This window comes from Muntiacus reevesi, chromosome X, assembly GCF_963930625.1.
Source record: "Muntiacus reevesi chromosome X, mMunRee1.1, whole genome shotgun sequence".
Taxonomy (NCBI): domain Eukaryota; kingdom Metazoa; phylum Chordata; class Mammalia; order Artiodactyla; family Cervidae; genus Muntiacus; species Muntiacus reevesi.
In genome coordinates, this window is record NC_089271.1 from 11,473,847 (window position 1) to 11,491,227 (window position 17,381).

Consider the following 17,381-nt stretch of genomic DNA (forward strand, 5'->3'; position numbering starts at 1 on the left):
TTCATTTTATTTCTGATACCAGGTCACAGGTGTATCAGACTGTTTGTTATTGCTGTGTAACAAACTATCCTAATAAGCCTCAGTAGCTTGGCTGGCACTGCTGACCGTGATTGAGTTTATTCATGCATCTGCAGGTTGGCTGGTATACACTAGCCTTGCTACAGGTCTGCAGTTGACCAAGTAGCTCTGTTCCCCCTGATCCTCATTCTCCTTGAGTCATGAGGCTGACTGGGGCATCGTCTTCTCACCACCATAATAGGGTCTTAACGTCTAGGCTTGGAACTGGTCCTTATGCCATTAGTCAAAGCAAGTCACACAGCCACGTCCAAAGCCAAAGTGTGGGGACCATAGTCTCTGCCCACCATGAAGCTACAGGATGTGGATGCAGGGAGGGGGTGCAGGAGGGACCAGCCATTCATTATATTATAACAAGTTGTCAAAACAAAGAACCTCTAAATACCCACGTGGATTCTCTGAACTCATATAGCACTGGTGTTTCTACCGTGATTTCTGCACTGGTTATTATATTACAATATCCTCTGGCGGCCCCCATGTCAGGAAAGCTGTTGCAAATGAGCAGGAGAGATCACTTGTCAGCTGAAGCGGTCGCCCAGGACCTGTACCTTCCAGCTCTAACCGCCCGTGATTTGCCGTCTGGGAAGAAAACCTCGCAGAGTATGAAAGCGCAGAAAGTAAGACAGAAGTGTCTTACTGAGAGAGTGAAGGACGGCGGGTGGTGCTGGAGGCGGTCCCCGGCCACTTGTGCACGGCCCGCCCCGCCCTCCCTCGCGCACCCGGAGAGGAGCCGCAGTGCGCCTCGCCGGGGCGCCCCTAGCCTCTCCTGGGCCGCGAGCGCCCCCGCCGCAGCTGCCCAGCGTCCCCTTCCCGCCCACGAGGACCGAGCCCCAGGAGGAGCCGAGGCCCGGAGCGGCGGACCGCAGCGGAGGTGGTGGCCCCGGGGCGCCCGGGGTTCCGCGCCCTCCCGAGGGGGCGCAGCAGGAGGTACGCAAGAAGGAGGCCCCCCGCGAAGATGCTGCCGCCCTGGGCTCTGGCGCTCCCACTTCTGCTCTCCTGGGTGGCAGGTGGAGTAGGGAAGGCAGCCAGGTGAGTGTCTGGCTGACGATTGGCCCCGGGCCATGAGCTTCCCCGCCGCCCACCGTTGGCCCCTTTTCTTTGTCCCCCGTCCCCCCTAGGCACCCGTGGGCATGTGTATCTGTGCGCGTTGAGCCGGAATTCAAAGAGGATGTCAGGCTGGGTGCGCCTATGGACTCCCCCGCACGCCTCTCTGGCGGGCTTCGCAGCACCTCCTTGCCATCAGCTGTGCCCCACCTGGCTGCGTCCTTAGGAGGAGGGAGACGTGCGCGGACCCACCGGTGCGTTCGGACTCGGTGGGCAGCAGACATCCACCGTTGGGCCGGCGTGTGTGTCTGTCTGTGGGTGGCTGTGTTCCGTGCTTGTACCGTCCTGTTTTCCACTCTATTGGAAGGGGGCCAACCGATCGTCAGTGGCTAGTTTTGCTGGGGAAGGAGGGAGAGAACCAGAGGATGATCCATGGTGAGGGTTTACTGAGCCCTCTATGAGGGGCTGGGGGGCCCTCTACTCAATGCCTTTATGATTAAGGTTGATGAACTGGAAAGAAAGGCCGGGATTGTCAGATGAAATTGACTCTCTCTTGCCTGGCAATTCAGTCTGAAGCTGTTTCTTTACTTCTGACAAACTTTTCTAAGCTCTGAAACTTATTTTTCCAGAGATCAGCAAAGCCACCTAATAAATACACACTTATGGTGCATCATGTAGGCTTGGCAGGGTTCTAAACACGTGAGAGTTATGAACCCATCTAAAGCCTGTAAGTGCTCTGCCTGGAAGATACTGTTATTATAATCCTCGTGTTGTAGAAGAGAAAAAGGAGGCACAGAGAGGTCCAGCAGCTTGCCCCAAGAGGCACAGTCAGTAAATGAAAACACTGGTGTTGAAGCCCAGGCCATCTGGTCTGGAGTCCCTGCTCTTCCCCAGTGCTGCACTGTTGCTGTTGTTTAATCGCTCGGTCATGTCCGACTGTTTGCGACCCCATGGACTGTAGCCCTGCAGGCTCCTCTGTGCATGGACTTTTCTTGGCAAGAATACCAGAGTGGGTTGCCATTTCCTTCTCCAGGGGATCTTCCTCACCCAGGAATCGAACCCGCATCTCCTGCATTGGCAGGCAAGTTCTTTACCTTTTACTTTTTGAGCCACCAGGGAAGCCCTAGAACAGCCTTTTGGGAATCACTCACTGAAAAAGTATTCCTGTTTCTCTTGCTTTCCAAGGGGTGCCCTAGTTTCTTTCTCTGCTGTGGCACTATTGAACCCTATTGGGCTGGGCAGGACAATTATTTGTTCAGGGTGGTTAGAGAGCGGTCCTATGTACTGTAGGATTCTTAGCAGCATCTGTAACCTCTGCACACTAGATCAGTAGCAACTTTCCTAGGTTGTGACAATCAGAACTGGGTCCAGACATTGCCCAAAGTACTGATATGGGGCTGGGGGGTTTGCACAGTTGTTTCAAGCTGAGTGAGGACCTCTGCACTATTAGATTTTTAGTCAACAGTTTCTGTGGAGAGCTGGCTGAGAGCCTTGGTTTGGAATGGGCTTCTTAAAGGTGAGCCTAGCTATCTTTGTTTGAATTACAGGAAAAATCTTTCATCAGTGTCAGTCATAACATTAAGGGATTTTGAAGTTCAAATAGAATAAGCTTTAGACCCGGTTCTTAGAATGTATGATCACAAGTTTCAATTTCCTTTTCGTGATAAAAATGTAAGGAGATGCAATTTGCTCATGATCACATTTCCTGGAATGCTAGAGGTTCTGGCATCGCTAGAAAGCCCACTTAAGAGACATTAAGTGCTATTTGGAGATGAGATTAATAGTTGTTTTAGGAGTGGACAAACTGACCTCCAGGAGCCTCAGTTTCAGAGGGCCACCAAATTAAATCAGAAGTCGAAAAGCTCCCAAGTTAAACCCAAGAATATTACAATGGAGGCTTGACATCAGGATTCTGCAGTTTCACAGTTTTAAAGAAGTGAGCCGTGATTTCTTTCTGTGGTCTCAGGTTCACGAACTGGTACGCTCATTATCTGTGCAACATGCTTGGAAACATCTCATGCTCAGTTTTTCAGGAACTGCCCAGGGACCAGGTGTAATCACCCCCAGCCCCCAGGTTACAGACGGCACGTGAAAAAGGCAAGGAGCTCGGAGCACGAGAGCGTGTCCACTGGTTATTTCCTGAGGTTTTACGACTTTCAATAAAATCTGACTGCTTTATAGGGATTTCTAAGATAAGCACCCATTGTTGTATTTTTTAATTGAGACACCGTACCTTAATTTCAGTGACCTAGAAGATTATATGCCTCTTAAATGGTGATTAGTGTATTAGTAGTCAATTAATGGAGAAGGCAATGGCAACCCACTCCAGTGTTCTTGCCTGGAAAATCCCATGGACAGAGGAGCCTGGTGGGCTGCCATCTATGGGGTCGCACAGAGTCGGACATGACTGAAGCGACTTAGCAGCAGCAGCAGCAGCTGTCAAAAACAGTCATCAAGTGAATAAATCCTCAGCAGCATGCATTTTTTTCATCTTCAGTGTCAGAATTTGGCGTAAACCCTTTACTTTTATCTTGTATGCTACTTCAAACTAATATTCTAGGTATCACTGACTTACAGTATTATTTTCAACTGTACAACATAGTGATTCAGTATTTTTGTAGCTGACACACCATACAGAGTTCTTATAAAGTACTGACTATTTCCCTACGTGATCCCCATGCGTTTTAACGCCATTTGGGCTTTGGGACTATTTAGATGCTCTCAACCTGCTTGGTCCAATACAGTAAATACAGTAGTCACTAGCCCCATGTAGTTGTTGAGTACTTGAAACATAACCAGTCCAAGTTGCGATGTGCTGTGATTGCAAAATATACATTTTGAAGACTTTGTAATAAAGAACATAAAACATCTCACTAATCATTTTATATTGAATACATGTTGAAATGATGATGTTGTAAATATAGTGCATTAGATAAAATATATTACTAAAATTAATTCCACCTGTTTCTTTTACAGTTAAAACAATATGGCTACTAGAATTATATTTTTATTGCGTGGTGTTAGTCTAGAACACTTACTGATCTGAACTCCATCTCCAGCATTCCAGGTCCTGACACTGGTACCTTTCTGCCTTGGGCACGTAAGATAAATATGCTATTAACTTTGCTGTTCTTGAGTTTGATGTGTGGAACAACTCCCTTCTTATATTTATGCAATATACATTTTTTTTTCTCTATTGAGTTCAAGTAACAATAATGTGAGAGATAAAGGAATTACTGAGTTCATGTATTCATGGACAGAGGCCTGCTTTCTTCAAACTACACCCTGTTTGAGAATTGATTCTTCTCAGAGCCCTGCTAAGGAAGTGCCACTGTCACAATTTTCCACAAACTTAGTGGCTTAAAATAGCGTAAATTTGGGACTTCCCTGGTGGTTCCGTGGTTAGGACTCTGTGCTTCTATTGCCGAGGGCACAGGGAACTAAGATTAAATCAGTTCAATCCCTGGCCGGGGAACTTAAATCCCACAAGCCTTGCAGCATAGGGCAGGGGTGGGAGCAGGGATATACATTTTTTTTCCCTAGAGTTCTGGAGGTTGGAAGTCCAAAATTTGTCTTATGGGGCTAGAACTAAGCTGTTGGCAGGATTTGTTCCTTCTGTAGGCTCCATGGGAGAATCCATTCCTTGTCTCTTAGACTTATAGAGGCTCCAACAGTTCTTGGCTTGTAGGCACATCACTGCATCTCTTCTTCCTTTGTCACCTTGCCTTTTCTCTAACTCTTAATCATGTTCCTCCCTCTAAAAAGAACCTCTGTGATTATACCTGGCTCACCCAGAAAATACAGGGTGACCTCCCTGTCTTAAGATGCATAAGAGCACATGTGAAATTTCCCTTTTGTTCCATAAGGTAACATTTCGAGGTTCCAGGGATTATGACATGACCGTCATTTGGGGGGTCATTATTCAGCCTGCCACAGGAAGTCTGAGCTATGAGTCTGTTGTTCTTGGTTTTATGGATTGGATCTTATATTTAAACTTGATTTTAATGACTTGTGAGTGGTTGGCATATCATTCCTTTCTTTTTTCTTAAAACCAGGGTTTGTGGAAATGTACCCAAAACTCAAGAGCTGAGTGTTTCTAGGAAATGGTGACCATGAAATGCCCAATTACAGTATAGAAATCATTTCTGAGCAGTCTTGTTTCAATAGTTTCATTGGTTCAAAGGGTGTTAAAGTCCTATTTCTATGTAATTTATGTATATAATCTAAGGTTATGTAAACATTAAAATGAATAAGTATATTATCTAGTCTTCATAAATCAGATTGGCATTCAGCTAATTTTGTTGAAACACTATTATGTGTCAACACTTTTTCAGTGTGATATCAGTCACCTGTCTCTTCAATCCTAAGAAATAAGTATTGGGTCTCTTTGACAGACAGTGGGATGGAGAAAATTGAAATTAGAGAATTCCTCAAGAACTACATTGGATTTGGTCTTCTGCCCTAACAACAGTGACATTCCAATATTTCAAATTTGTTTCTCAAGAAAAACTGAATACATAAAAGCTGACGTTCTTACAAAGTACTTTCTCACATGCTATCACCAGTGAGCCTGTTGAGCTTGATGCTTGCCCAGCACCATCAAGGGATGTGTGTAGAATAAGTGGGGAGTTCCTGGTGCTCCATTCTCCCAAGCCCTTCCTCTCTAGGTTTCCATTCTCTCAGAAGCAGACTCTGAGACCAGAATTCAAATGTGCATGGTTTATTTGGGCGGTTGTCCCCAAAAGTTCTAGTTTTAGTAGGACAGAGAAGGGAAAGACATGTTATATAAATAAGTTACTATTGTGATTTAATTCTTCTGGGGAGTTCTAGAAGACAGTAGGGCCCAAGCCTTAGAATGATCCCCGCTGAAGCTCAGGAGCTGGGGTATCTGTGCTCCCAGCAGTCATTGGTGGAGGGCCTCAGAGGATGCCGCGTCTACGTGTTCAGCTTGCTATGCTCACAGGCAGCGTGGGCTCTGTAAGGAGCCCTGCATGTCTGGGTAAGGAATTTGAGCTTTGATCTGAGGGCAGTAGAGAGCAAAGTAGGGCATCGCTGGCTGAATTCTTTAATGATAACCCCATTATTTTCAATTCATGCTCAAAATTATCACACAATTGCACAAAATAATTTTTAAGATAATGAGCAATAAGTTAGTTTACCTGGCAACATTTTTTTCCCCTAGTGTACATAATAATAGTCCATAGTATCTCAGATTTAATTAATACAAATTAAAAATTAAGATCCCAAAGCAGCAAATACCTTTATAAAGATCATCACCTTGTCCTTCAAGTTTTCCCTTTGTTCAATTTCTGGTCCCCACGTATATTACAGTTATCTATTGCAATTCAACAAAATACTGCAGAGCTTAGTGGTTTAAAACATTTATTATCTCACCATTTCTGCGAATGGGGAATTCAGGAGCAGTGTGCCTGAATGGGGCCTGGGGTTTTTCACCAGGTTACAGTTGAGTTGTTGGACGAGGCTGCAGTTATCGAAAGGCTTGACTCCACCTGGAGGATCTTCTTTCAAGATGACGTGCTCACACAGTCATGGGTTCCTCGCCTTGTGGACCTCTCCATAAGGCTACTTGAGTGTCCTTATGAGGTATCAGCTGACTTCCTACATATCAAGAGTTACAAAAGAGAGATAACAAAGAGGAAATTATAATGCCTCCTATGTCCTAATCTCAGAAGTTACTCTCTATCACTCCCATGATAATCTCTTCATCAGAAACCAGTCACTAACTACAGTTCCACATCAGTGTTAGGTCCAGCTGCTCACCACTCAAAAGCCAATACTTGAGAGGCAAGATTGGTGGGAAGGAAGTTTGCTTAATTTCAGAGGACAGGGTGAACTCATGTCTGAAGGCCAACTCCTCACTGACAATCAGTAGGCAAGAGCTCTCATAGGGGAGTTTCAGGGGTGTATTGATGGAGGGAGGGGGCTACAAGTGGAAACAACATAGTCAACACTGACAGTCCTGTCTTGGAATTGATCATGTGGTGGTCTGCTCAGTGTTAATCTTGATTGTTTTAAGTACAGTTAATCTTCAGCTCCCAAGGTTGGTTTGTTCCCATTTCTTTGAGGCCAGTTCTCAGAACTGTGGCAGCTTATGTCATGACTACAGCCTGGTCACTGTATAGTTACATTCTTGCACGTGGTGAGGGCTTTAGTATCTATGAAACAACTCAAAGGATATAGCTCAGAATATTATCTATAGCTCTTGAGGAGGAACTAAAGGTCCTTGACATTTCTTAATGACCAAACTATTATTATTATGGTTGGATAGCATCACCAACTCGACGGACATGAGTTTGAGCAAGCTCTGGGAGTTGGTGATGGACAGGGAAGCTTGGTGTGCTGCAGTCCATGGGGTCGCAGAGAGTTGGACAGGACTAAGTGACTGAACTGAACTGAAACTATTATTATTGTGTCTCCTTTGCTTCTGCATTTTCTCACTTATCTGATTAAATTTTTCTACAGACAAAAAGCAAGAGGAAGACATGTTGGGGAAAGACTATAGAGTCCTGCTCTGTTTCATAAGGGAGGGGGAATTGGGCTTAACTTTTAAAAGGAGGAATATCAAAGAATTGGTGGGCATATTTTAAAAACATCACAAAGCATTCTTATTTTCCTTCTCTCACACTGATTACCCCTCAGCCTCCTTTCCCAGCCTTCATTTCTACAGAGATCAGTCTCTGACCCTATTATCTTCTGTATCTAAACTATCTCTAGGTGATCTTGCCAGTCCTTGCTCTTTCATGCCATCTATATGTTGATGACTTAAAAATGTGAATCTTAAATCTTAGGCTCTCTCTGCTGCATTCCATTTTTTTAATTTTTTCTAATTTTTATTGGAGAGTACTTGACTTACAATGTAAGTAAGTGTACAATGTTAGTTTCAAGTATACAGCAAAGTGAATCAGTTACATATATACATATATCCTCTCTTTTTTAGATTGTTTTCCCATATAGGCCATTACAGAGTATATAGTTCCCTGTGTTGAACAGTAGGCCCTTATTAGTTATCTACTTTCTATATAGTAGTTTGTATATGTCAATCCCAATCTTATGGTTTATCCCTTACCCCCTCTTTACCCCCTAGTAGCCACAAGTTTATTTTCTACATCTGTAGCTCTATTGCTATTTTGTAGATAAGTTTATTTGTACCCACTTTTTTTAGACTCCACCTATAAGTGATGCCATATGGTGTTTGTCTTTCTCTGACTTACTTCACTCAGTGTAACAATCTCTAGATAAACCCATGTTGCAGCAGATGGCATTATTTCATTCTTTTTTATAGATGAATAATATTCCATTGTATATATGTACCATATCTTCTTTATCCATTCCTCTATTGATGGACATTTAGGTTGTTTCTATGTCTTGGCTATTGGAAATAGTGCTGCAATGAACACAGGGATGCATGTATCTTTTTGAATTATAATTTTCTCCAGATATATGCCCAGGAGTGGGATTGCTGGATCATATGGTAGCTCTATTTTTAGTTTTTTAAGGAACCTCCATACTGTTCTCCATAGTGGCTGTAACAGTTTATATTCCCACTGACAGTGTAATAGGGTTCGCTTTTCTCCATACCCTCTCTTACTGTTAGATTTTTTTGATGATGGCCATTCTGACTGGTGTGAGGTGATACCTCATTGTAGTTTTGATTTACATTTCTTCATAATTAGTGATATTGACCACCTTTTCATGTGCTTTTTAGCCATCTGAGTGTCTTCTTTGAAGAAGTGTCTACTTAGATCTTCCACCCATTTTTTGATTGGGATGTTTATATTCTTGATATTGAGCTGCATGAGCTGTTTATATATTTTGGAGATTAATCCCTTGTCAATTCTTGCCCTATCCTTCGGGATGTCTCACTGAGCTTAGGACATCCAGAACCGAACTCTTGGTCAGCTCTCTAAAACTCATTCCCTGCTTCTCATCCATTCCCCCCATTCCAGGAATGTCCAGACTGATTGGTGTCGAAAACCTGGGCATCATTCCTGACAACTCACTCTTCCTCCCCACTTTACACAGTCAGGTGCTAAGTCCTACTCCAGAGCATGAGTCAAGTCCATCTACTTCTCTCCCTCCTACCTGCCACCCCCCAGCCACATAACCGTCCTCTCTCACTGGAACCACCCCCCCTCCAAGGGTTTCCCCTTGCTTCTTCTTTTGTCCCCTCTAGTCCATGTCTTAGAGTTTTCTCCTTGAGAATCAATTAGATCAGGTCAACCCTCTCCTTAAAACCTTCCAGCGACTCTCCATTGGATTAAGAATAAGTGAGAGAAATAGAGGAAGCAGTGGAGAGTTCAAAGTTTTGTATACTCATGGCATGGGAAATTTGAAGATGCATCAACACACACTGGGATACACTTGATAGCTTAGGCATTTTGGATTGGGTTCTCAGCTGCCTACACATCCAGTAAAGTGAGATGTTTTGGGGGCATCCCTGGGCCTGCTGGACTTGAACTCTGTATGTCAAAGATGGATGGGAGCCCAGAATTTATCTTAACTAGTTGGGTACTATGGACTTGCCATGTTGGGAGTTATGATAAAAACAGGAGAAAGCAAAAACAAATCTCTTCTGGCTGGACCTTGTTGTCCGTATTTAGAAAACTCTTCCATTTCTTTCGTTTGGCAATATTTAAATGTAAAAACATCAGCAAAAAAGTTTTAGCATCTCAATTTGTCTTGGAGAATATCATAAAGTTTCCTGGAACATTACCATAAAACAAGGATACTAAGAATTCTGGCAAAGTGTATTTGTGCAGAAAATAAGGAATCCCATGAAGAAATACTATACGACTTACACAATGCCTGGAATGTTTTAAAAATTAACTTCAGCTGTGGAGATGGCGATTTGTGATTAATCTGATCAATGTAGACAACAAGCTGTATGATGCGTGAAAGGAGCTCTGGGCAATTCAGCATGTAGTTCAGACAGCCACAGCTCAGGGCCTCCTCCCCACAGAGACTTGTTCACAGTGCCACTTCCCTGCCTCAGGACTGGGTGCCCTGAACCTTCTATTTGTCCAGTGTTGTTTAGGAAGAGAGGTCAGAGGCAGAGCACACAACCACACATGCGCAAGCAGCTGTCTAGCCTGGTCAGACCTCCAAGGGTGGCAGAGAATGTTGGTGGGATTCTTTCAGTCCAAGACTAAGAATTCTCTTTCTAGCTTTCTCTTTCTAAGTTCCTGAAAGAATCAGGAACTCGTTTTTTATTGATCACCCCAGGTTTATCAAGTTCCATGAAGTTGGCTTAATCCAGCCAAATGCATATGAGCTCATTATACTCAGACATCTCTTAAATTCAGGACTATGCCTTAACCATGCATTCTTGATCTCCCAGAATGCACTGCTCCAGTTTTGTACATTAAAAAAATGCCTCACTAAATATGAAACTAAATGCAAATCACACTGATAGCTTTCTAAGTTTTTGTTTGTTGTTTCAGTGGATTCACACATGAGAAAAAGATCCTGTGTACTGCTCCTGCTAAGTCACTTCAGTCGTGTCCGACTCTGTGTGATCCCATAGATGGCAGCCCACCAGGCTCCCCCATCCCTGGGATTCTCCAGGCAAGAACACTGGAGTGGGTTGCCATTTCCTTCTCCAATGTGTGAAAGTGAAGTCACTCAGTCATGTCTGACTCTTTGCGACCCTGTGGACCGCAGCCTACCAGGCTCCTCTGTCCATGGGATTTGCCAGGCAAGAGTACTGGAGTGGTGTGCCATTGCCTTCTCCATCATGTGTACTAGACTTTAGGAAAAGAAATGGTCTTAGAATATTACTCTCTTCATCAAGGTGGGCTAACTCTATGTGTCAAACCATCCCAAAATCACAGTGGCTGAACAAAGTAGAAGTTCATTTCTTTGCCTGCCTTCAAGTCCAACACACATTTGAGAGAGTCTGCTACATGCTTTCACATGGGACCAGGTTCCATCCATCTTTGGCCAGGGCCACAGTGTCCTCTATATTGAGCTGATGGAAACGGAGTCGAGGATCCCACAGGAGGCTTTGTGCACAGGTTTGAAGACGGTCTACTCCTATTCTCTTGGCCAAAACCAGTCATGTGTCCCCACCTAAACAGCAGGCTGGTTGGGAAGTATAGTGTAGTATATTTGTGCCCAGAAGACACAGAAATGGATTTACTGAGCACTTAGCCCTCTCTTTTGTGATCATTAAATTGTAACATATGATATAACAGATATTTGGACATTTTTAACTTCTAACATCATAGTTTCATATGGTTTCACCTAATAGTTTGTGTTTCTTATCCAGAGTACTCACAACTAGATACTAAAACAGTGATCAAATTAGTGGTGGGAAAGTTAGTGATTGGCCCTGGAATTAGGGCAAAAGGCAGGTAGGAGACGATGCTGGGAAAGTAATCTGAATTACTTACTAACATTCACTTGCAATGTCATTTGAGAACTATCGAGAAACAAAAAGTTAAAAAAAAAGTTTTTTAGCAGTTTTTAAAAAGATTTTATAAGAAAATGTCTCCCACTGTTATCATCAATATTGTGCTTGCCTGTGGTAGATTCTCTCTTCCCCTCAATAATATTGTTTCAGTTTAATCAGAAACATTTTTAATAATTAATTTTCTTTTTATCCATAATTTTAAATAGCTGCCATATGTGAATTAAAAAAATTAGCAAGCATAGAATGCAGAACTGGATTCTTGGTGCAATAAATGAATTTCCTCCTGCATCTACAAATCAGCAAGTAATTATTAGCCATTCTATCCACTAGTGTTTTCCCTCTTTTAAATTGTTTTCCCACTTTCCTGACCAGATGTAGAATTTGATGATTAAACCAGTAAAATCCCATTTGTGGCTATCCATTTGAAGTTGTTTCTCAAAACTGGGTGACTACATGAACTGCACACTCATTAATTACCAGGCACGTTGCTCATTTATGGACGCACATGGTTCTCTGATGGCTTTTTCTACAGAGTTCTTTCAAGGTGCTTGCTCTCCTGTAGGAAATATGCACAGAACATGTCTCTGCATCCATAGAGCAGCTGGAGACCGAAGCGATGTTTTATGATTTGTGTGGTTGCCTGAACATCCAGAATCCATTGTATATTTCTCAATCACGAGTTGAGTCTTAGTTGTTCTTTCCGTATTTTAAACAAGTGAGGAGAAGGCTAGATGTAATGTCGAATTTCTGATGTCTTCCAACAGAGCTGTAATACTAAAATGCATTTGTGACCAGGGAAAGAATCCCTGATAGTAGATAAGAAATCTGACTTCATTAACAAGTTTTTGATGGCTTAAATGTTCATCATTAACATTTTGGAGAACTTTACAAGTGATACTTTGTACAATGTCAAAAATGATGTCTTGGAAGAAATTTATACACCTCAGATTTCTCAGTTTCACCTTTTCACCTAAAGGCAAACATGTGAAAGCAATAAAACTCGAGAAAGCAGATTTCTCTGTAGAGTTCTGTTAATGTACAGCAGTATATGAATTTCACCTTCTGGTAACTTTCTCCTGTTAGTTAACTCCAGGCAGTATTCTCCACAATCAAAACTAATTGACTTTGACAAATACATATGAAATGGGTTTGACCACCTGTACAGGGAAACCTGGGCTTTATCACCAAAGTTTCTAAGTAAGCTTTTTTTAAAAAAAATCATATTTCAACATTTCACTTTGGTTCTTTGTAATTACACATCTCATAGTTTCAATAATCTTTTTTTAGGTATAATTGTTATAAAACATTATGTTCATTTCAGATGTACAACACAGTGATTCAATACTTGTATACACTGAAAAATGATCACTACAGTAAGTCTAGTTATCATCTCTAAACCATACATAGTTACAGCATTTTTTTCTTGTGATGCAACTTATAAGATTTACTATCTTAGCAACTTTAAAATATGCATTACAGTATTATTAATGATGGGGCTTCCCTGGTGGCTCAATAGTAAAGATCTGCCTGCCACCACAGGAGACTCGAGTTTGATCCTTGGGTGGGGAAGATCTCCTGGAGGAGGGCATGCAACCCACTCCAGTATTCTTGCCTGGGAATCCCATGGACAGAGGAGCCTGGCGGGCTACAGTTTGTGGGGTCACAAAGGGTCAGACATGACTTAGCAATTGAGCATGAGCACGCACAATTAACTATAGTGGCCACGCTGTATATTACATCCCCAGGACTCATTTATTGTATAACTGGGATTCTGTACCTTTTGATCCCCTTACCTGTTTTGTGGCTCCTGCCAGCAATCACAGATCTCTTCTCTGTATCTTTGAGCTTGGGGTGGTTTTTTAATCTATTTTTTAGATTCCATATTTAAGTATATATAAGTGAGGTCATACAGAATCTGTCTTTCACGTAGCATAATGCCCTCAAGGTCCATCCATGTTGTTGAAAATGGCAAGATTTCATTCTTTTTCATGACTGAATAATATTCCATTGTATACACATACCACTTCTTTTTTCATCCATTCACTCATTAATAGACACTTAGGTTGTTTCCATATATTGGCTATTGTAAATAATGCTGCAGTGAACATAGGGGAGCATATAGATTTTCTTTGGATAAATACCCAGAAATGTAACTGCTAGATTGTATGGTTGTTTTGTTCTGTTTTAAAATTTTTGAGGACCCTCCATGCTGTTTTCCAGAGTGGCTGTACCAATATTTATTCCCAACAACAGTGTAGGATGGTTCCTTTTCTTCACATCCTCACCGACACTAGTTATTTGTTATCTTTTGATGATAGCCATTTTGGCAGGTGTAAGGTGATGCCTCATTGTGGTTTTGATTTGCATTTTCCTGATGACTAGTTGATGTTGAGCATCTTTTCATATGGCCATCTGAGTGTCTTCTTTGAAAAAATGTCTCTTCATGTTTTCTACCCATTTTAAAATCAGAGTGGTTTTTTTTTTTTTTTTTTGGTAATGAGTTGTTTGAGTTCCTTTTATATGATAAATATTTGCACTATATTTTATATTTGGGTATTAGCCCTTTATCAGATACATGATTTGCAAATATTTTCTCCCATTTGGTAGGTTGCCTTTTCATTCTGTTGGTTTCCTTTGCTGTGCAGAGCCTTTTAGTTTGACGTAGTTCCTACCTGCTTGCTTTTGCTTTTCTTGCCTTTGCTTTTGGTGTAATGTTTCAATAATCTTGTTGGTGCCTGTTGAGTTCACCTCACTTCTGTGGAAGCTGCTTTGTGTCTTGCAAAATCCTTGCTGTTTCCAACTGTCTGAAATCTCTGTATAACTCTCTGGCGCCTTTAGGATGGGCCAAATGTTTCATGTGGACACAGGCCCTTCCTTTCTGGCCCTCGTTTATCTCCTGCTCCTTCTCCCTCCCACTGTTCTGTCTGTTTCCCTTCTCGCTCCCCTGGTCCACACACACACCACTTTCTCTGCTCCAACTTACAGGCCACTCACCCCTCATGTTCTTGATGGCTCCTTTTGAGAATGAAGCTGGGTTTTTTGGCAGCAGGGAATAGGTAAGGCCCTTCCTGTTGGAGCTGGGGCACTTATTGCTTGCAAATCTGAGGTCAAGAAGGGGAAAAGTGGGAAAAGGGGAAAGGTAGGAGAGAGGGATAATTTAGGAGCTTGGGGTTGACCTGTGCACACTGCTATATTTAAAATAGATAACAAGCAAGGACCTACTCTATAGCACAGGAAATTCTACTCAATGTTCTGTAATAACCTAAATGGTAAAAGAATTTTAAAAGAATCAATATATGTATATGTATAACTGAATCACTTTGCTGTATACCTGAAACTATACAACATTGTAAATCAGCTATACTCCAATACAAAATAAAAATATTTCAAAAAAGAAGTTTACAGGTCAGCTCCATGATTTGTTGATAGATTGAAATCTCACTAAACGAACTACATGTTCCTTATAAAAATATGGAGTTAAATTCCCATAGGCAGAATATCCCTCTCTATAGGTTTCTTCTTTGTCATATGTTCTTTTTAAATCCACCTGAAATGTGACATCTTCTTTTCCGGGCAGTCAGTTTCTCCCTCCACTCTGCTCCCCAAACTCAGCTCCATGTTGTTAAAGGAAGAAAAAACAGATGTGGGCACTTTGTCAAAGTTTAATACAAACATGGTAAAAATAAACTGACTCTTTGAGGATCTAGATGGAAGATTTTTTTTTTCTCAGGGTGAGGTAAAATTGCATTACCTTATTCATCAGGGCATGGGGACAGCTGTTTTTACCAATTAGTTTTGATCTTTGTGTTTCATTCTTAAGGATAAGAAGACAAATAACCCAGTTGGAAAATTGGGAAAGGACCTGAATAAACCTTTCTCCAAAGAAGATACACAAAGACCCAATAAACACATAAAAAATGTTCAACATCTTTAGCCATCTGGGAAATACAAATCAAAGCACAGTACTACTTCTCAACCACTAGAATAGCTGTAATTTTAAAAATGCACAGTAACAAGTGCTGTTGAGAACGTGGACAAGTTGGAGTCCTCATACACTGTTGGTGGAGGTGTAAAACAATACAGCTATCTTGGAAAACAGTGTTTTGTTCTTGTTCAGTCGCTCAGTCGTGTCCGACTCTTTGTTACTGCATGGACTGCAGCCAGGCTTCCATTCATTTCCTGAAATGCAAAGGTAAAATGATTGACTGAGGAGGACTTACAAATAGCTGAGAAAAGAAGAGAAGCAAAAGGCAAAGGAGAAAAGGAAGGAAAACAGTGTGTCAGTTCTTCAAAAACTTAAACATAGAATGCCTATGATCCAGCAATTTCACTCCTCTGTATATACCCAAGAAAAACAAAAACATATGTTCATGCAAAAGCTAATACACAGTGTTCATAGCAGCATTATTCTTAATAGCTAAAGAGTAGTGACATCCCAAATATCCATCAACTGACAAACAGATAAATGTGGTCTATTCATACAATAGAACATTATTCATCAGTAAAAAAGAACAAACTACTCTTATGTGCCACATGAATGAACCTTGAAAACATGCTAAATGAAAAAACTCAGACACAAAAAGACCATATGATATATGATTACACTTATGTGAAATGTCCAGAATAGGCAAATCTAGAGACAGAATGTAAATTTGTGGTTGCCAGGGGATGGAGGGAGGGGAGAATTGTGAATTAAGTGCTGTTAGGTATGTCCTGGAATTGGATGGTGGTGACAGTTGCAGCAGAAAGAGCATGGTCAAATGTACATTCCTTGTCTGTTAAAGTGCCCGGGTGTTCAATATGCATGCATTTTACCGTGTATTTAATATGCAAGAGGAAACAACCCTAGCCATCCACCAAATATATAGCTGAAGTCTTTTCCTCCAGAATCTGGTGGTAACCCTGTCCAGTCATTGAGTGCGCAGTGAGCTACCGCCTTGGCGCTTGGGGTCGGGGCCCACTCTTTCTGGCCTCTAGGTCAAGGTCAGCAAACTGCAGCCCTCAGACCAAGGTTAGGTGGCCCTCTGTTTCTATGTGGCTCTTGAGCTAAGAATGGCTTTTACTTTATAAATGGTTAAAACTAAACCAAAAAAAGAATATTATTGCATGACATGTGGAAAGCTTATGAAATTCAAATGTTTCAGTGTCCATAAATATTTACTGAATACAGCCATGCCCATCTATCTACTGTTGCTTGCAGCTGCTTTTGCACTTGGACAAAGACCCTGTGACCCACAGAGCCTAAACTATTTACCATCTTGCCCCTTTATGGAAAACATCTGCCAGCCTCTGCTCTACAGATAAAGAGTTGAGTAAATTGTGTTTCCAGGAGTGAGGAGGGTGCTCTGGGCTGGACCCGCTGACAGGGCTCTGCTGGGGTTGTGACTGCTCCTTCGGGCTGGAGTTGCCTCATCTGGAACAGGAGACGGCTTGCATGAAGTCTCTCTATAGCGTCTTTCCAGCTTTGACTGTCTCTAGTGTATCGAGATTCCAGTTTGTTCGGTAGTCCCCAGGTGGCCAGTGGGGCAGGGGGCAGCGCTCTTGTCTGGGACAAAGCCACGGGGGCCAGGGAGTCACGTGAGCACACAGCACGGAGCTGGACACAGACCTGGGGAGCCAGTGTGTCTGTACAGGGCAGATCTGAAAACGGGCCCTCTCCAGGGCTCAGAAGCAGACGATTTGGGCCACCTTCATATGTCCTAGTTTCATAGATTATATGTAACCCAGTTCTACTTATTTCTTTCTTTAATGGCTGTGCTGGGTCTTTGTTGCTGTGCGGGCTTTTCCCTAGTTACAGAGAGTGGGGGCTACTCTCCAGGGGCGGTGCACA

At 42.3% G+C, this 17,381-nt stretch overlaps 1 protein-coding gene across 2 annotated transcripts in view; it reads left to right on the forward strand.

The window, feature by feature from the left end:
* Window positions 1–802: 802 nt before the first annotated feature.
* Window positions 803–17,381, forward strand: part of EGFL6 (EGF like domain multiple 6) — a 54,518-nt gene continuing 37,939 nt past the window's right edge. For both annotated transcript variants that reach the window (XM_065915727.1, XM_065915728.1), the window contains exon 1: window positions 803–1,104. In XM_065915727.1, coding sequence (XP_065771799.1) covers window positions 1,031–1,104 — 74 coding nt within the window. In that variant the 5' untranslated portion in view covers window positions 803–1,030. The remainder of the gene's footprint in view (window positions 1,105–17,381) is intronic.